This window comes from Lygodium microphyllum, chromosome 18 (assembly GCF_053477565.2).
Source record: "Lygodium microphyllum isolate KBCC chromosome 18, Lygodium_microphyllum_v1.1.10, whole genome shotgun sequence".
Lineage (NCBI taxonomy): Eukaryota > Viridiplantae > Streptophyta > Polypodiopsida > Schizaeales > Lygodiaceae > Lygodium > Lygodium microphyllum.
In genome coordinates this window covers 114,839,438-114,861,225 of record NC_141152.1, presented here as the reverse complement: position 1 = coordinate 114,861,225, position 21,788 = coordinate 114,839,438, and the positions used below count along the sequence as shown (strand labels likewise).

The following is a 21,788-nucleotide window of genomic DNA, read 5'->3' as shown; positions in this document are numbered from 1 at the left end:
CGACTTCTTTCCGGGCTGTCTCCTGGTGCTGGTGGTCTCTCTTCTGGTGATCGACATCAGTTATCTTTGCGTTTTGCAGATCCAGGTGTTTGTAGGCTCTCTCTGCCTGCATCTTGGTGGTTGGTGACCACATTGCTGGTCCTATTTCGACAACGGCACAACTTTCTTTGGTATTTTGCAGATTGGAAGATGTCTTACCAGTTTTCAGGCTTTGATGACTCAGAGGATGAACTTCTTTCTCATCATTCCTCTGAGCGGAGGCGGGATTATCATGAGGTTCGACGTCGGGAAGAACCTCCTCGCACTCGTCCTTCTTCAGTCCATGCATCTCAGAGGGTTCCATCTACCGCGAAGGTTTCTTCAGTGAAGACTGCTTCAGATGTGCGGATGCCTTCCTTGATTCCCTCTATTCAGGTACTGATTCTCCCTTCCTTTCCGAAGGAAGATAAGTTGGATGGTTCCAACTACTCCCTATGGTCATGCAAGGTGGCCTGCATCCTCGATACCTTTGACCTTTGGGAGCTTGTTTCTTCACCCATTGACCGTCCCCCCGTGGATTCGTCCGATAGCACCTCTATGGACCGTGCAGCCTTATGGGATAGGCTCAACTCTCGAGCCCGTTCCTTTCTTTTTATGAGTCTCCATGATTCCGTTCTTGTACATGTTCACAGGTTACATACCGCAGCGGAAGAGTGGAAGAAGCTTGCGTCTTTGTATCAGCACAAGACATTTGCCCACAAGATTTCCTTGGAGAAGAAGTTGCGGATGCTCAGTCTTGATGGTTCTCCTTCCATGAAGGAGCACATCACGAAGATGGAGGATATGCGAGGCGAGCTAGCCTCTCTTGGTCGTCTGATATCGTCTGAGGATATGGCGATGATTCTGTTGACTCAGCTGCCATCACCCCGTTATGATGTCTTCTACACCAGCCTCATCACTTCGAGGACCCGTGAGACACTCCTATGGAAGGAACTTTCCCCGCTTGTCTTGGAGCATGACGAGCGACTCAAAGAGGTGGGAGCCAATGGCTCCACCAAGGCATTTACGGCCGGCACAGGTGGCGGCAAGAAGAAGAAACAAAAGAAGGAGAAGGCCAAGGACAAGAAGGAGGAGGACAAGAAGGATGCGAAGGAGAAGAAGCCCAAGTGTCCCCATTGTGGGAAGGGCACTCATCCTGAGGAGAAGTGTTGGCAGAAGTATCCCCAGTTGAAGCCTAAGGAGAAGGACTCGAAGGCAGCCCCAGCCACAACAGAATCTGTGCTTGTGCATGTCTTTGTTGAGGAGGATAAAGCCCTAGTTTCTACCACACAAGAGAAGCTGTGGCTCGTCGACAGTGGAGCATCTTCACATATGACCTTCCGTCAGGATTGGCTTCAGGATCTACGTTCCAGAGGGGGTACCATCACCATTGGTGACAATTCTACAGTCCCTGTTCGAAGCGTGGGGACTTTACCTATGTTTTCTGACAGGCGGTCTTCCTCCGCCCAAGTACTCTATGTTCCTGATTTGGGTTTTAACCTATTATCTCTTGGTACCCGAGTCATTTTTACACAGGATGCAGTCACCGTGGAGGATGCTTCTACCTGTGATGCTCTTTGGACAGGTACTCAGGAGGGTTAGCTTTATGCGCTCGCAGCCTTGGCTGCGCGGACTTCCCATGAGCTTGGGCTGCTTTGACATGCTCGGTATGGTCATTTGAACCTCGATTCTCTTCGCGGGGCTTCTAGGAGGAAGATGGTGGAGGGACTTCCTGATTTCCCTCCTCTTCACACTTTGTGCCCCAACTGCTTGAGGGGCAAGCAGCATAGGCAACCACACCCTCAAGTTGCTTCTAGGAGGGCTACTTCTCTGCTTGAGTTGGTTCACACCGACCTTTGCGGACCTATAGGCACAGCCTCCCTTGGGAAGGCCAGGTATTTGATGCTAATTGTGGACGACTTTAGTCGTTATGTGTGGCCTTATTTCTTGGAGTACAAGAGCGAGGCGTACTCCCGTTTCTGTGAGTGGCAGGTGTTTGTGGAGACCCAAACAACTTCCAAGGTTCGTAGCGTTCGAGCTGATCACGGTGGCGAGTTCACTTCTCACCTTTTCTCTCAGTTTTGCAGGGATCATGGTATTTGGGTGGAGTATTCCCATCCGAACACACCATCAGAGAATGGTGTGGTGGAGCGTGTGAATCGGACCATGGTCGAGATGGCCCGATCTATGCTGGAGCATAGGAGTCTTCCTTATTTCCTTTGGGGTGAGGCGGTGGCTACAGCGGTGCATATTCGCAACCGCTCTCCGACTTCGGCTTTACAGGACATGACTCCTTATGAGGCTTTCTTTGGCAAGAAGCCTTTTGTGTCTCATTTTCGCATCTTTGGGTGCAATGCTTTTGTCCATGTGGACAAGAAGAAGAGGAAGACGAAGTTCGACTCTAAGTCACGAAAGCTTATCTTCGTGGGTTATAGTACGACCACGAAGGGATATCGGCTCTACGATCCGACGACGCGGAAGGTTGAGGTGAGCCGGGATGTGATCTTTGATGAGGCTTCGACCTCTGAGGATCCGATTGATGATTCCATTACAGATGTTTCTTCGTCATCGATGGACCCCCCCCCCCCCCCCCCACCTTCTCTCCCTTCACTTCCTTCCAGGATACCCCTTAGCACCCCCCCCCCCCCCCCTATTCCTCCTCCTTCGGCTTCCCTTTCCTCTTTGGTGGATGTGACTCCATCTTCTACGAGCTCTTCCACCACCACTTCGGGATCTTCACGGGATACACAGCCTTCTTCTGATGCGGAGGATCTACCTTCACTCGATGAGGGGGAGTCCCTCTTCGATTTGGGTGCTTTGCAGGTTCCGGAGACCCCCCGGTCTCCCTCACAGCAGCAGGAGTCTCTCAGGATTCCTTTATGGTATCGCCGGCTCATGCAGGATTGAAGTGTTACTCACTTTCCTGCTTCTTCTACAGGTCCACGTCGATCAGCACGTTTACAGGCCCAGCGGGATAGTTCACTATGTGTGAACTATGCTCTTATGTCACAGATTCTTCAGGATTCTGAGCCTTTCACTGTGGAGGAGGCTCTTGCACAGGATATTTGGAGACGAGTTATGCAGGCCGAGCTCGATTCCATCGAGTGAAACCATACGTGGGAGCTTGTTCCACGTCCCACGAAACGGAAGGTAATAGGTGTGAAATGGGTCTTTAAGACCAAGTATCTTGCAGATGGCTCCTTGGACAAGCATAAGGCTAGGCTTGTTGCCAAGGGTTTTGCACAGCGTGCAGGCTTAGATTACTTCGAGACTTTTGCTCCTACAGCCAGGATGTCCACCATTCGAGTTCTTTTGGCTCTTGCTGCTCACCACCGTTGGCCTCTTTATCAGATAACGTCAAGTCTGCTTTTCTGAATGGCATTCTTGAGGAGGAGATTTATGTTTCACAGCCTCCTGGTTTTCTTGTGCAGGGGAAGGAGGATCATGTCTACAGGCTGCGGAAGGCTCTTTATGGCCTGAAGCAAGCTCCTCGTGCTTGGTACCAGCGGATTGACCGCTTCTTTCTACAGAGTGGCTTTGCGCGCTCCGCTTATGATCCCAACCTCTACTTACGGGTTGTGGATTCTCTTTCAGTGGATGATCTTATCATTACAGGGAGCGACACTCAGTAGGTGGAGCATACACGGTCCATTCTTCAGCAGGAGTTTGACATGATGGATCTAGGGATCCTTCACTTCTTTCTAGGCCTGGAGATCTATCAGATGGCACAGGGCATTTTTATCTCGCAGCACAGGTACATCTCCGAGCTTCTTTCGAAGTTTGATATGGCTGAGTGTCGGCATATCTCATGCCCCATGGACCCCGAGTCCAAGCTTTTGACAGCTGGAGTTCCCCTTCCAGATCCCACCCGTTACAGGTGCCTTGTCGGCTCTCTTATCTGGCTGCTTCACACTCGGCCGGATATCTCTTTTGTGGTGGCTTTATTGTCTTCCTTTATGCAGACTCCTACCCAGGAACACTGGCAGGCGGCCTTGCGGGTTCTTCGCTATTTACAAGGGACTCGATCCTTCGGGATCATGTATGGAGATGGGATTACCCTTTCTGGCTGGAGTGATTCTGATTGGGCAGGTGATGTGGATACGAGACGATCCACTACAGGTTATGCTTTCACCCTTGGATCCGGTGCTATCTCTTGGAGCAGCAAGAAGCAGCCTACCGTGGCACTTTCTTCTACAGAGGCTGAGTATCGGGCCCTATGTTCGACCGCTATGGAGGCAGTTTGGCTCCGTCGCTTACTGACGGAGATTGGCTTTTCCCAGACCGGACCTACAGAGCTGCGCGTGGATAACCAGAGTGCTCTTGCTCTGGCCAAGAACCCGGTGTTTCATGCTCGCACGAAGCACATTGAGGTTCAGTATCACTATGTTCGAGAGCGGATCGTGGATTCGGAGCTGGTGGTGGTCTATTGTCCTACGGCGGCCAATGCAGCTGATCTCTTCACGAAGCCTTTGCCTCAGGCTTCTTTGCTTCATCACATGCGGTTCTTGGGTCTTCAGACTCTCCCAGGATCTGAGAAGGGGTGTTAGCCTGCTCTTTATTACTCTCAGTCTGTCATCTCCTGGTTGTGAGCTCCTGTCAGAGTCTGACAGGAGACAGAGGAGCTCTCTCAGTTCATTTCGTGGCTGTCTTTGTCAGTCTGCAGCCTCTGGGTGTCATACAGCCCAAACTGGGCTGTTTTTCAGCAATCGGCCCATTTTCTGGGCAGGTCGGCCAGATCTGGCCAAAGTCGGCCAGATCTGACTGGTCGGCCAAATCTGGCCAGGTTGGCCAGATTTGGCAGGTCGGCCAGTTTTCTGGCCTGGGGGCTATATATAGCAGCCCCCCCAGTCATTCCAGCATTGTGCTCTGCAGGTTCAGCACTGCCTCCGACATCTCCGTCTCCGGCATTGGTGCTGCCATTGCTTCCAGTCTGTTCTGGTCCCCTCACTGACGCTCCGGGCTGCGTGCAGGGACTGCTCTGTCCATTTCAGTGTATTCAGCATTCATCTCAGTCAGTGCAGACTTTCTTCCTTCATTCTCTGCTTTCTCTCTCCTCTCCTCTGTGTTCGTGTTCTTCAACCGTTGCGCACTCTCACAAGAGGAAGAAGTAAAGGCTAATGGGAGGAGGGGGAGGAGGGGGAGGACGACGACGACGACGACGAAGAAGAAGAGAAAGAGGAAGAGAAAGAGGAAGAGGAGGAGGAGGAGGCGGTGGCGGTGGCGGCGGCGGCGGCGGCAGGGGTGCCCCGAAACGGACCGCAGGATGCCAAAACACCAATCTACCATTTCCGTTTCAGTCCGAAACGGCCAGTCCTTTTCAGCAGCCCCAAAACGTCGTTTCAAGGTACTAAGCTTGTAGGTAACTCCATGCCACCCCTTGCACGGACCCAAAGCGGCCATAGGCTTCACCATTCTTCTCCACCTATCCACTCTTAGAATGTGGAAAAGACGATTGCACTCAATGATGGTTCGTGCAATCTCAATTTTCGCTTTTCTTTGTCACTCTTCAAGGAATGAGAGTGGGCCTGAAATACATCCCATTGTCTTAACAAGTGTGGCTTGTCACTTTAGCCTCTTGGACCCATGAGTAGCGGCGGCGACAAAGGTGGCCGCAGAAGTAGTGGAATCTGAGAAATCTATGAATCCCTCCATAGTAGCCATACATGTAGCCGAAGGGGTGGCTGTGGGTGTGCATATGTTAGGAGAGACTATCTTCTCTTGAGCTTGCACTATACTAGAGGATATCTTGCCCAATGCCTTTGAAATGGAGGAATATTTCTTGAGGATCTCACGGGCCATCACTTGAGGGATCTTCATCCATAGACCACACTCTCCACCTATCTTGGACAAGCGGATAAGAAGTTGTATCACACTACTCGTTTCAACCTTGCCGCAATACTTGCAAGTCCAACAATAAGCATTGGTGTGATTCATGGCTTTCTCAAGCTGTGAGATGTGAAGAGAGAAGGCTTCATGAAGGGCTTTAGGCATGGTGAAGAGATGGAGGTGGTAAGAGAGGTCAAGGTATAGATAGAGGGGGTGGTAAGAGAGGTGGAAGAGAATGTGGTAAGAGAAGGTGGTATGGAGTAACTTGAAAGTGGTAATGGAGAAAGAGGGAGATGAAACTTGGAAGTTGGGAGGAGGAGAAAGAGGTGGAAAGACAAAAAGAGAAAGAAAAGGTCGTAACTTGGAAGTTGGAAGAAAGAGCAAGAGGTGGAAAGAGAGAAAGACAAAGAGAAGGAAAAGAAAGAGATGACTCGTAAGCATGAAGAAGAGGCTTGAGTGGAGAAGGCAATACACTTGAAAGTTGAGGGTGACGATTGAAATGGGAGGCGCTGTTTATAAAGGCCCAAAACAATTTGAAAATGGAAAAATTTTCCCCCCAAAAAAAGGTAAAAAACGGGCAAAAGAAAACGGTTAGATATGACCCTAGACAACGGTCATTGAGTGTGTCCTCGATGACTGTGACTTTTGGGATTTCATTATTGTCCCTATATCCTGACCTATGATGATGTGACCGCGGATTCGTCAGCTTTATGGAATCAATTGAATGCCACATCCTGCTGTTTTCTCTTTTTCAGTTCTACAAATTCTGTGCTTGTGCATGTTTGACATATCCACACCGCTTAGAGTTTTGGCAAAGATTGGCATCTCTCTTTCAACTCCAAACATTTGGGCATTGATTCTCTCTCAAATGGAAAGCAAATTCCCCTACAATGAGGGATCGCATCCACAAGATGGAGATTCAAGATCTTGCATCCCTTGGCACAAGCATTTCTTGGAAGGACCTTGTTGTGACACTTCTCTCACATCTTCCATTATCAACATATGATGTGTTCTATACCAATCTTCTTACTTCTCGTAGCTAGGAGACTCTCACTTAGGAGGAGCTAGTCCCATTGATACTTGATCAAGATGAGCATCACAGTGAGAGATTCTTGTGGAGCCTATGTATGTGGCCATACTTATGCGGCTTTATCTCCAGGTATACAACAAGCCAAGCAGAAGAAAGAGAAGAGGAAGAAATTGAAGTCATTTTTCGACTTTGATACATATTTTGTAGGGAAGAGTAAAGGATATGCTACGTGTCCTCATTGTAGGAATATCTCACACCCCGAGGAGAAGTGTTGGAGGAAATACCCTCACCTTCGTCCAAGAGTGAATGGTGGATCTAAATCAAAGTCTTTTTCTACCTCTACTTCGTCACCGACCATTACCACCAAGTCATTGTTTCTACACATTTATCAAGTAGAGGAGTCTTCTTCTTCTAAGCAGCTCTAGCTCATTGACAATGGTGCCTTGAGTCATATGACTCCTCGATATGATTTGTTGCAAGATCTCCATCCATCAATGCATATTGTCACTATTAGTGACATTTCTTCGATGCATATTAGTGGTGTTAGCACCTTGCCTTTATTATCTAACCATCCATCAAGCTCCATTTTTTAGGCCCTACATGTCTCAAAGTTGGGCTTCCCTCTCCTCTCCATTTGTGGCCTTCCTAGACTTGGGACCCGCGTTGTCTTCACCAAATTGGCCATCTTTGTTCAGGATTCTTCTATAGGTACCACTTTTGTCATAGGTTGGCAAGAGAGGGAGCTATCCATGCTCCATTCCCCTTCCATTGTGCAAGGCTCTCCGATATAGCTTTCTATTACTACACCTATTCCCGACTATGCACCATTTATCCCACAATTTCTATTCATCCCCCACCATCTACTCTAATGATTTTGAAACCAGCCTTTGGAAGCCCAAAGAGAAGTGAACCACATTTTAGCAAATACTTAATTCAACTTAATAGTAAATTGAGCAAGAAAACTCCACACACAATTAAAGCTAGAGTACTCTTACACCACACATTCACACTTGTTGGCCCTACAACTAAGCGCCCCTTTCGATATTTCTTTAGATTACTAAAATATGCTTAAAATTGGTTATAAATGACTATATTTAACCATTTCTCGCAACATAACTAATCCCTGGATGCAGAATGATCTTCGACACCTTCACTGTTGGCCTCCAATCAGTCATAGAGTGTTCAAAACTGCAGATGAGCACTTCAACTTGCCAAATCCTAAAAATGACAACAAGCATTTGAACCCAATTTAATGGAGTATTTACTAACATAACTCTCTTGCATAGTCCCAATACAATCCCCTTACTATTCCTCTCACAAACGAGGGAGTTTTCTCACAATGAGACTGTGAGAATGTGGCTTTCTCTACGACAAAATTTCCCAGAAAGTGCACTAAGCTTATGATCTTAAAAAAGATGGAAGAATCTCAGCCCATAGTATTGTCACAACATGTTTTTGTGATATTTAGCTCAAAAACAAGAACATATCTTATTGTATATGGAGTTACAAGGCTGCCCAATAGAATCTCCATGCCAAGAGGAAAAATTTTATCTATTGTCCACCTCCACTATGTTGTAAGCTTATTTCCTTGCTAAAATCTACAATTTTCTGCAACAAGAAAGAGAAAAATGGGTGTCTCCAAACATGACTTGCTCCAAATGAGATAAAAGAAGTCTCAAATAGCCAAGGTAAGCTTTCCAAATAAGTAAGCAGCTACTCCTTAATCATATCACATTTTTTTATTAAGAGCTAATTAATGACTGTGTCATTAATCATAAGTGGGCTACTCACAGGACGAAACTTTAGCTCAACGCTTGCTTGATAACTTAAGTTCCCCAAGTGAATTGCTTACTAAGCAAAACTTTCAATATAACTCAATTCTAAGGTACAAACCTTTCAATTTAGTGAAAGTTTCACATTGCACCTTATTCCTTTAGCTCTCACCATGTACCACATAGCCCATGCACTTGTCCACCACTGCATGCCCCAATGTCAAATCCTTCACTGCCGGTACAATGTTCACCATGCGAAGAGCTAGGGGTATCAGAATTAAAGTTTATTTTAATTAAAAACCTTTGTGAAGTTTAATTGAATCGTTGAGTTCATTTCTCATTCTGGTGGCAAGTTCCCTTATACCCCCTTAGTCCCATCTCTTTCTAAGAAAAATGATATCAATGATATGATTGTGGATTTCCTAGCCCTTTGGGTTTCAAAGGAAGCTTCCCATAATCGTGAGGAGTTCCTTCAAGGTTTTCATTCAACTTTGGGCTTTTCCTTTATGCAACTACCTCTTTTCTTTGTCATTGAGCACCCATTCCCTACTACTTGGCTTTTCTTCCCTATTATTTCTACCCACTCTATGGCGCCTTGGATAGTTCTTCACTATTGTCTCATAGTTGGCTTAGAGAATTGGTTCGCCCATCCCCGACTGGAGTTTTCAAGAGTGATCCATTCGAGGCCTCTCTCTTTCCTTTGCCCTTTGGTCACCTTCCATTTGATCGGATTTTTCTATGGAGAGGGAGTCTTGCTCCTTTGTTGTCATTTTTTATCAACAAACTTCATTGGCATTGGCACTCTTCCTATCACACTCGATTCCACATGTCCTTAGGCCTTTTGCACATCCAAAATTTGAGAGGGGGTGTGAGCAAAGTAGACAAGGACATTAGGAGCTTTGACATTGTCTTTGTCTATCATTTGATGTGTTTTAGACACTTAAGATGGAGGATACATTAGTGTATTTCTTTTCGAGTACTTTTGGTTGACTTGGACACCCTATTTTGGGACTAGCCCCTTTATTGCCAATTTTAGCCTAATTTTTCCTATATATAGGTAGCTCGTCCTCCCACTCTCATTATCCATCATTGATTCTTCCTAATCAGCCAGCCTCATCATTCTCTTATCTCCCTGCTACCATTTCTCCCCCACATTGATGTGTAGAGCTGCATGTTGGGGCTCACTATTGCAGCCTTGTACCTTCAACCATTAGAGTAGTGTTGTTCCTTCTCTCTCCTGTGTTCTCTCTTTGTCTCCATATTCTCTTTGTGTTCACTTTCCTCTTTCCATAGCACACTCTCACAAACTGTCCATACTGAAATCAACTTAGTGGACTGAGACCAAAGCTAAGGTTCTCGAGATACTTGTCAATCTCAGCTGACAGGTAAAGCTTTAGAAAGGGTTACTAGCTTTAGAAAGAGGAGAAAAGGGGGTGTCTACATGTGAAGGTAAGACCATCGGGGGTCACCAAGCTTTTGCCATCCAAAATAGGATAAAAAGCCAGCTGCCACCAATGTCCAAAAATAGAGATGGTGTATGCATAGGAGGCAGCTGACAAGTAGGAATTTTCCGTCTGTCAAAACTGCATCAATTGTGAGCCTCATTATCCCCCAGCTCTAAGGCCCTTTGCTTGTGTATCCATGGGAGTTCACATGCACTACAAAAGCAGCATGAAAATAGTTGAAAATGGAACCATAGAAACTGTTGTTGCACAACAAACACTGTCCAGATAATGGCTGGAATTCAGAACTTATAGAGTGATAGAAACCTGGTATTTTATTAATGATGTCCTACCTGTGCTATAAGAAGACTTCCTAAATTTCGCAAGCATGCTTTCAAAATCAAGTAATATGCTTATTGAATAGACCCGGTTCTTGTTTCTAATGAAACCCAAATACAAAATATGGAAAACTTTACATGCCTACCCAAGAAAAGCCAGAACTTTTGGGGAAAAAATTCAAATACCTTTTCAATGCAGACTAGAGTACATGATCCTGAACAAGACAAAGCAAAACTTTTTAAATCTTTCATTAGCATATCTCCTTTAGTAACTCACTTTGGGTGGCTTATCAGCTTGCTGCAGCTTCACCAAGTCATCCAACTCCACACGTTTCCCTAAGATGAACATCAAAAAAAATGTAAGAACCTTCCCACCACCACAAAATTCTGCATCATAGACAACCCTGAGATACATTGTGAGTGAAGGTTATGAGCAAGACAGCAAACATTGGAAGAACAGTGTGAAGAGGATTTAGACTACATTTTGAACTTCACTAAGTTAGCCATGTGAGATGACTAGATAGTGAATGATTGATCTATTTCACATTTGAATATGCGTCCACTTCTATAGTAGAAACCAAGTTTCAATGGAAGAAAAGCTTTTTTTTCTCTCTCTTCTTTTTTTCCTTTTGGGGATGATGGATGTTTTTGGGTTGGTTGGTGGTGTGTGGAGTTTGTAGGTAGCTGTTGGTGGTGTAAGGGTGGGTGGGTTTGTTTGGGGTTTTCAGGCAAAAAATGGAGCCGAAATTATAAACTTCAAAACGCCAAAATTGTGAATAGAACTACAAGAAAACAACTAGTAAAAGGTTCTTTCAACCTGAGGGCTCCTCAAATGTCTTCCTTCCACATTTTCCACATGTTCCACCTACTCTACCATTTCGACACACCCCTGCCAATCATGTCCTTCAAGTTGCAGGCTGACACACCCCTCCCAATCATGTCCCTCAAGTTGCAGGCTGCAAGCCCATTCCCTATTGCTATGAATAGACCCTTCGGGAGTCCAATATCCTTGATTTCCTGGAGATATCACGAGGCTCTCCTTGTTCCCAGCAAATTCTTGTGCATCAACAAATATCCTTGTTTCACATTAGTCACACTATCTTTGAGACCAGTCCGCCCTCCATCACCACTTTCCAAGGGCCGTGCCTCCGTGGACATAAGCCGTGGAGAAGGAACTTGATTCCATTGCTTGGAATCAAACTTGTGTCTTGGTGAATAGACCATCTCATCATCACGTAATATACGTGGACTGAATGTTCAAGTTGAGATTTCATTCAAATGGTCCCTTGGATAGATACAAGGCTTACATGATGGCCAAGGGATATGTTTAGTAAGGGCATCAACTACATCCACCTACAACTCGCATGACCACTAACAGATCAGTTTCACTCTTAATTCCCATTAGTGCCTTCTTGAAAGGGAAGATTCACAAGGATGGTGGTGTTAGCCTAGATGTGGTTACACAATTGATATAATAGAGAATTAATCAATGCACAACAATACTCTATCACAAATGAGAAGCAATGTATCAATGAATGAGAGAGTACAATTCTCAAAGAGATCTCAATGAAAATGCCACACTTATGTGCTAATGACGCATGAAGTATCTTTTATGATAAAATGAAAACCCGAATAGCTTAACGGTCATAAGAGACCCTAAATGAAACCCTAACCCTAGTGTCATTTTAGTGCCAAGGACACTAGGGGCAACAACAGGATTTAATGACAATTTAAATGGCTAGGGAACCCAGATCATGGATCAAAGGGCATCAATGCATACCTCATGAGATGGCCTACCGATTTCCCTTGTGAAAAGGGCACACTGATCTAGAAACGATAGCAAAATCTAGAAAACATGATACATGTGGTCATGGTTGCACATGTTTATCCTTACGGATATAGCAACCTATGACAATACAATGAATGACATATCATGTTTTAAAAGGTATCATGTGTACAAATAGCCAAATAGCTCAAAACTCTGATGGAGGAATAGCCTTCATAAAAAGATCTATCAAAATGTCTTCTAAATAACCAACCCAATCACAATCCATGAATCCATGCATAAGTGAAGAGAAGCATCTCAAATTTTCACATCTCCATGAAAGACCCCCCCATGAAATCCCTACAATCGTCCTCGATTTCAAGGATAAGCATATTCTACTAGAATTTCCATAAGGCATCGCAGTCACAACATTGCCCACTGTTGTCTGACCATGCCATATCCCCTAAACCTGCTGAAAATCTCCAACCAACGGAAACATAACATAAACTGAAAAAAGTGGCTGAAACTATCAATGGCATTTAACACACTACTATCCATGGAACCAACTGTAAGCCATTGAAAACTGAGCATAATTTGATCCAAGAACCGACCATATACTGATTGCAAAATCTGATCAGAAACTGATGCAAAACTGATCCCAAAAGTGACCATAAACTGTCCTCAAAACTGATCAAAAACTGAACTGAAACTTATTAGAATTTTCTCTCAAAATTAAGGCAAAAACTCATGCCAAACTTATCATAAACTAAAGCAAAAATATAGTATCACTCCAGGTGAAACTCATATGAATCTGCATACATCTCACAGTGACTAGTAACGACCCATGGCAAATATATTGTGAGCATAGTACCTTGGATGTATACTGAATACATCCAAGTTCCACTATATACGAGAGCTATCCAAAACAAGTGGAGTGGAAGTGCTACCTCCCCTTGAGCATCAGGCAATACTCTGAGCCTCAGCTCTGCTACACTTGATTGAGCCCGATCCAAGCTCTTACTGAAAGGCATCCAAAACAAGTGGAGTGGAAGTGCTACCTCCCCTTGAGCATCAGGCAATACTCTGAGCCTCAGCTCTGCTGCACTTGATTGAGCCCGATCCAAGCTCTTACTGAAAGGCATCTAGGTAAAGCTGCAACAACTCAAGAGGGCCTGCAATCACTTTGCATCCACTGATGAATAGTTGTGAAACTTCACTGAGTATCTCCTACAAACTTTACCTCTAACATTTCTTTCCTTGTGTGCCAAGATCTGCTTAGGTACCAAGATCTCATCCTACTTCTCAACCTTAGGCCAAATTTCATTAGGCATATCCTTTGGCACATCACCACCAAAAGGCCTCAACAAACTAACATGAAAGGCATTGTATATCCATTAATGTGGAGGTAGTTTTAGGTGATATGCTATATCACTAATCTTTTTCAACACCTGTTATCACCCATAGTATATCATACTTAGCTTCAGATACAATCTCTCTCTTCCTTTCATCTTTTTTAGCCTTGCCTTTTCAAAATGCAGCAATACGCAATCACCCTCTACAAACTGTAAAGTATGTCTATCGTAATCAACTCTCCTATTTTGCTTTTTCTGTCACCTCTGAAGTGCATAATTTATCTTTGCATAGGTTGCATCCAAGTTTTCCACATAACGATCAACCTTAAAGATCTTATCCTTGGTTTACAAAATAGGTACCTACTTGCCACCCTCAATCACCTCAAATAGAGCTTTAATGGAACTATGCACCATATTGTTATATGCAAACTCAGCCAATGGCAAATACTCCTCCCACTATGTCTTATGGCCTAAAATATAGCACCTCAATAGATCCAATATTGTGGAATTTTCTTCCTCAGACTGACAATCTATCTACAGATGAAAGGCTAATGAGAATTTCAATGTGATACCCATATTCTCAAACAACCCCTTCCAAAATAAATTGGTCCTTCAAAGATCTCCCTCACTAATAATTGATTCTGAGATACCATGATACTTAAAGATATGCTATAAGAACAAATGTGGCATATGATCAACCTTATTTTCTTCGTCATTAAAATGAAATGGACTTGTTTTCTAAACCTGCAAATTATGGTCCATATCCCATTATTCCCTGTAGATGTACTAGGAAACTCAAAAACAAAGTCCATTACAATGCCCTGCCAAGGCCTATTTAGAATAGACAAGGGCTAGAACAAGCCCGACATCTTTTGCCTATCATGATTTACCTTCTAACATACAATGAATGTCCTGACAAACTTTTCTACATCATGCCTCAAACTCGCCAATAAAAGAAATGCTCCACTCCTGTGATTGTGACATCAATACTTGTGTCCTATATACAAAGGAGTGTGACTTTTAGTGATGAATCTAGGTTGAGTGCTTTGTGAGAGACATTCATCCATGCATCATTAGAAATTCATCTCTTAGCACAACATGTTCATACCTTTGGCCATTGTAAAGCTAATCATAAATAACAACAAGGTCTAAATTAAAGATATACTGCTATTTCATGGCATCCAACTTAGTGTGATAAACCATGCCGATGGCTGAAATTTCTGATTTACGTGACTGTACATCAGCCACAACATCCTTTTTGCCATCAATATATACAATCTAAAAATGAAACACACAAAAAATATTTCCTTATCTCATATGCTTCTCTGATAACTTTGTTTGCATTTGAAAGTACCTTAAAGTTTAATGGCATGTTTGCATTGTAAAATCAGCCATCAACAAGTAATGTTTTTACACAAAGCATAAATTACAACCAATAGCTCTTTCTCATAGACCTACAAATTCTTCTCTGTACCGTGGAAAATTCGGCTCTCATAAGCCACAACTCAGTCATTATGCATAAGAACAGCACCAATGCTATTACCACATGCATCACACTGAACCAAAAATGACTTCCTTAGATCGGGCAATACAAGCACAGGATATGAAATCATTTTTTACTTCAACTTTTCAAATGCTGAAATTTCCACTATTGTCTATCAAAATGGAACAATTTTTCTTCTACAAAGCATGCAATGGAGATGCAATTTCAACAAACTTGCATATATACTTCTTATAGTAAGAACATAAACCCAAGAAGCTCCAAATCTCATGCACATTTTTAACAGTGCCCATGAACATATTACCTCAACCATAGCAAGATCCATACGAATACCATTAGTCGATACAATTTGCTCCAAAAAGTGGATTTCATACAAAAAGAATTCACTTTTCTTCTCATTGATAACCAACCTATACTTACACATTCATTGAACAAAATGTCCAAATGCTTTCTATACTATATCTTATTCTTTCAGTAGGCAATCATGTAATCAAAGTGTCCACAAATGCCCTATGTGGCCAGAAGATGCGATCCATCATCCAATTAAAAGTAACATGAGCATTCATAAGTCCAAAACGCATGACAAAAAATTCATACAACCCAAAAGATATTCTAAAAGTTATCTTAGGCACATCCTCCGGTCTAATGCATATCTGATTATATCCACTTTTCATATCATACGGCTGAAAATGATTGTCCCCTACAATCTATCCATAACATCATTGATCCAAGGGATCGGAAACCGGTTCTTTGTCGTAATCTCGTTCAGAGCATGATATCAATACATATATGGCATGAACCATCGTTTTCTTGAACCAAAAGCAATGGAGAACAAAAAGAAGATGAGCTACATTGAATCAATGCTTTTTCTAACAGATCATTCACTTGACTCATATCTCCTCCTGCTGGGTTGCACTACCTCTGTAATATGGCTTATTAGGTGGGCTATTTCTAGGAATAAGATCTATGTCATGATCTTCCCACCTTTCAGGTGGTAGCCACCTTGGAAGTGACTAAGAAAAGCAATCAACATATATTTTCAAAAATGAGATACAATCCCTCTCTCGCTTAGACATATTTCCAACATTCTTACTATCATCTTTATCTTTAGTACAAACCAAGTACGTTGAAATATGATTTTTCATTACTTTAGAAATGACAGCTACAAATACAAACACAACAGATTTCCATTTAAACTTTACATCAAGTGTGAGTGTCTTTCCCTTATATTGAATAGCAATCTCTTTTGCATGTGAATCAATCATCGCATGCATACGATGACACCATGGCACACCAAGCAACACATCACGACCCTCAAGTGGAGCAATAAAGAACTCTTCGTTGTAGATATATCCCTATATATGCAGCCAAAGTTTACCAATGAGCAGTGTAACGGGCTCTACATGACCCTTACATGCCATTCTAACTTTCCCCATGGACCATCTCATCCTCTCTAATGCCTACACGAGCTACCATATTTACAGAGATGAAGTTGACTCATGCAGCATTATCAAAGAATATCAATGCATGCTGACACCTAATTTTGCCCCATGCTCTACACAACTCAGTAACATCATCATTGGGTTTATCAATAAGTGCATCGATACCAATCCAATGATGTTTCGGGCTTCTTTCCCTTACGATCTCCTTGATTTTTTTGTTTTCCAGCTTGCTGCCTATTAGGACAATCCCTTGCAATGTAACCCTCCTCTTCACAAATAAAGCATTTCATTGCAGCAATCAATTCCCTATACATTGCCAAAGTTTTCAAGCCCTTTCTTTGCTATTTCGCCTCCTTTCAAGCTGCTTTTCAAATCTTTCCCTTTTCTCAACCCGAAACAGCTTTTTATTCACCTTCTTCCCACTCTCTAGGAAGCCCAAATCTTTCCACACAACAAAGTATCAACCGTAGTAGCAATCTCAATGAGCTTATCCATGCTAGATACGATGGATTTTATGCAAAAAAACCTACTTCCTTTAGGCAGCTCACAAACATTTTCTTCCAATTTCTCATGAACGGGTAAAGGGCATAGAACTGGGAAATGCCTTGAAATGCCCCTTAGGAGGACCGAAAATGCAAGGAGACGAGCCCGAAATGAGTTTTCCCTAGCAACACATTTTCCCTTTGGGGAAACAACAGGCACGTGGCATTTTTCCAAGGGGAAACATTTCCGGCTGACTCATTTCGCAACATAGTCAAAACGTTTTTTATTAAACATGTAAAGGTCTTGTTTATGAAATGTTTTCTATTTTTTGCCATCTGCTCCAAAGTTAGCCAAGCTTCTCATGAAAAAGCTGTTGAACGAATGTGGGGAATGATTGATCACTGAACTGCCAATGCAATTAGTGACAAAGCCTGTGCATCCCGTGCATCTCATGCTTTTTGAGTTGTTACTCTTTGTGGAAGTGGCTGAAGTGGAGCACGCTCAGGTGCCCGTTGTGCACGTCCTTCTGGATCCCATGCTTTTTGAGCTATTATTCTTTGTGGAAGTGACTGAAGTGGAGCAAGCTCAGGTGCCCGTTGTGCACGTCCTTCTGGAGTAGCAGCAGCTGGAGCCACAACTCCAGGTCGAGCTTCTTCTCCACTAATATAATCCCAAAGATTTTTTGCCACAAGTACATTTTTCATCATGAAAGACCAAATTGAATAGTTATTTCCATCCAGTCTGTCTTCTTTGGATACATAGGTGAAGATATCTCCTCCCTGATTTGCCATGATTATCAATTACCAAGAAAACGCAAAAGAGCAATGTCGAAGCAGGACTACAGCTGGAAATCTGAAAATTTTCAAAAATTGCAGGAAAAAACTTTCTGCAATTAGTGTATAGAGCTGCACTCTGTCAAAACTATCTGTTATGCACACAGTCCAGCATGCAATCAGTGTTCAGCAACACTATACCAGCAAAATCCCCAAATTTTATTGCTCCAAATTTCTTCAAAGTAGTCTATCAATAACTGTAACTGCAGTGCGTATGCCAATGTCCTCAGAAAACATAAAAGCCCCAAATTTTTTTTATGAATGTGCCTTGAAATTTGCATCCAATGTGTCCCATACACATTTCCTGAATTTTGTGTCTGCTACATAGGAACCCCCTCTTCCAGAAATTAATTCTGGTATTAAAAAGGTAGAAAATTTTTTAAAAATACCTTTGAAATGACAAGCTGTCACTAACCACCCCTCTAACCTGGCGTGTGGTGTTAACGGGCGGCTTTGGGACCAAACAGTTGCCGTGGAAAGGGCAGACGCTGTCGCAGGCGATTTCAAACAAACAGACAGGTGACGAACGTTTGGCGGGGTGTGCAACAGCTGGAGTGAGGGCACAGACAGGAGCTGCACTAACAGGGTTGCGGGTGTTGCAACAAGACTGGTGGCGGGGCACTGACAAGGCACAGGTACAATGGCCAAAGGGCAGGTAGGGCAATGGTGCTGGGCGAGGAGCTGCAAGAGACGGTAGCACTAGCATTGACGAGCAGGGTAAGGGCAGGAGCTGTCACAAAGACTAAACAGAACCAAGGCAAAGTTGGACTGAGCAAGAAGCTCCCGGAGGCTGAGCGAAGCTGGGCAGAAGCTGAACTAAGCAGAGCAAACCCAATGCTCTAATACCAAATGTGAGAGAGGACAAGATCGAAACTCAGCACAAAAAACCAGTAGACAATTTGAGTGAAGCACGACACCCAATGCAATAGACTGAAAGAGTGTAAACTTGAAGTACAAGGTATAACCCTTAAACCTTAGGGTTGTAGGGGGTGTTCACATCCGAACACGGTAAGTGCCCGTAAGTGTGTGTCATAAGCACATACGAAATAATACCATAAGTCTAGGGAAAAAAACCTCTCCTACCGAGAGTAAAAAGTGCCCCAGTGTCCTACTGATCACTGATACTCCTATGTGAGCGTAGGCGTAAGTGAGGCATGAGTGAAATACCCAACACTCATAACAACAAAGCACCTCAGCACTTGCTTGGCTTGTGGACAGTGGAGCTAACCACCATATGACTCCTATAGCAAACGTTTTCGTTCCCCAGCCCTTGTAGCCAAGAGTGTTCATGTAGAAAAAAGCTCCTCTATCAAGATTCACACCCAAGGTCATATCAATTTTCCCACTAACAAGGGTCACAAACTCACTTCTCTGGATTATGTCTATCATGTCCCCCAACTTGGTGTGAATTTGTTCTCTGTTCAGCAGCTTTGCCAATTGGGATGAGTAGTTTTCTTCACCACGACCACACTCAAGGTCCTAGACTCTGAGACTAGTTTAGCGATTGCTCGCGGCAAGGGATAGCCTAATAGCCTTTACTACATTACACATTTTCTTACCGAGAAAACTGCCAATGATTTGGAGTTCCATCATATGATTTGGAGCTTCCTTAGAGACATCGGATGCGGGCCTCGTTCACATCTATGAGTTGTCTCTTGATAAGGTACTTGCAGAGACCTACTCATCACAACTGAGCACCTCAACACATATTTGCCTTGTGGACAGTGGAGCTACCCATCATATGACTCCTATAGAGAACCTTTTCATTTCCCGAGCCCCTGCAACCAAGAGTCTTCGCATAGGAAAAAACTCCTCTATCAAGATTCAAGCCCAAGGTCGCATCAAATTTCCCACTGACCAAGGTCACAAACTCACTTCATTGGATGATGTCTATCATGTCCCCCAACTTGGTGTGAACTTGTTGTCCATTCAACAGCTTCGCCAATCGTGGCAACTAGTTTTCTTCACTGTGACCACAATTGAGGTCCTAGACTCTCAAACTCGTTTGGTGATTGCTCGAGGCAAGGTACATCATAATGGCATTTACTACATGACACATTTTCTTACCCAACAAACTGCCGATGATTCCGAGTTTCATCGCTTCCACGACATAGTCACCACACAACGGAAGCCCATGGACTCTGAGCATCTTTGGCATTTTCGCTTACAACATCTTGGCTACAACTCTCTTTATGAGCTATCACACCAAGAGATGATTGAGGGCCTTCCATGCCTAAAACTATCTCAAGAGGTATGTAAAGCATGTCAGCTAGGTAAGCAACATTGTACACCCTTTCCTCAACATTCTATCACTCATGCTATTAAACCCCTTAGGCTCATCCATGTAGATCTTTGTGGTTCCACGTCCACTGCCACCTTGAATGGCATGCTATACTTCTTTTTGATAGTACATGATTTCTCTGGATACATATGGGTATACTTCCTCAAGCACAAGTCAAATGCCTTCACTTATTTTAATGCTTGGGTGTTGCTAACAGGCTAGTTATCATGTGGAGATTATGAGGAGTGATTCTCGTTGCGAGTTCACCTTCCACGAGTATTTTGAGTTTCTACAAAAGCAAGGCATTGCACACCAACTCACCTCTACCAACTCCCCTTCACAAAATGGAGTCGTAGAGTATAGAAACCAGGCAATCATGAATATGGCACGCTCTATGTTGTTTACAGTACAACATCCCTGAGCACCTTAGACTCGAGGCTGTTAACACTTCAATGTACATCCTCAACTGATGCTCGAACTGCGGCAGTCCCTAAAAGAATCCATACAAGGCATTTTTTGGCTCTCGTCCTATTATTTCTTACTTCAAGGTTTTCGGTAGTTTTGTTTATATGCACACTCCTAATAACAAGATAAAAAAGCTCACCCCTCGAGCTAATCTCTTGATTTTTGTGCACTATTCTTCCCAAGTGAAAGCCTATTTTTTGTTCGATCCTCGAACAAACAAGGTGATTGTTAGGAGGGATGTCATCTTTAATGAGAGTGACATAGCAATTCTCTACACTGGACTCTTCATCCTCACCTTTGCTCACATCATGATGACAACAAAAAAAGAATAAAATCAAGGCACAATGATGTCTATATATACATCACATTTCTAGTTTTTCTAAAGGGAATAATATTCATTTTGTTACAAAATCACCAAAAAGATAAACCACATGAGGGGACAACAACCGCATTCATCATAAATAAATGGTATATAGAAAAGTGTATGTACATACATTTGCAAAGAGCTAAAATGTGAAAGCCAAAGCCTTATTAATACAAATGTATCAAAAATTCAAAGAAGTAATAAAAATACGAAGGGTTGTGTGTCTTTTGTGCCTCTTTTCTCTCCGTTATTCCAAAATTCCCACATTCTTCCTTTATGGTGCAAAAATTTGTATCTTCTGTCTTTTGTGGAGAAATTTCTATTTTCCTTTTTCTCTTTTCTCTTTCTTTTGTGTAGAATGATTGAAGCTATGGAGAATGATGATAAATATGATGATTTTGTTCATTATTAAAAGCAACAATCGTGGTTTCTTTTCAGATTTGAGATCAATGGCAAAGTCATACACATAGGGTTTGTGTGCTCTATCCTCGGTTTGTATTTGTTTCTTGCCGTGGGAGGGCTGCTTTCACATCATTTGATATCGTGCCTACTGAGCCCGGTCTACTATGCGCTTCTGCCCTTCCTGTAGATACTTCAGCTTTCAAGCCTCCTCTGCAAGGCCCATTACCTTGCTGGTACCAACAAACCATGTGGAATTTGAGGATCCTTCCACCGGATTACACTCAAGAGGGCCCTAGAAGGTCTATTCAGCTCACCTCTCACGCTTCATATGCATCACTATTTATAGCTGATTACATTGCACATTTTGGGCCGGACAATTGGTAGCAAGCTCTTTAGGACACTCTCTGGCATAAGGCTATGGAGAAGAAACTAGATACTATTGATCAAAATGAAACTTGGACATTGGTGGATCAT

The 21,788-nt window shown here is 43.2% G+C and overlaps 1 protein-coding gene across 1 annotated transcript in view; it reads right to left on the bottom strand.

Moving 5' to 3' along the window:
- The window catches only part of LOC148021274 (pre-mRNA-splicing factor of RES complex protein), a 97,275-nt gene that overhangs the window by 20,835 nt on the left and 54,652 nt on the right, over positions 1-21,788 (bottom strand). The window contains exon 5 of the mRNA XM_087699136.1: positions 10,704-10,762. Coding sequence (XP_087555262.1) covers positions 10,704-10,762 — 59 coding nt within the window. The remainder of the gene's footprint in view (positions 1-10,703; positions 10,763-21,788) is intronic.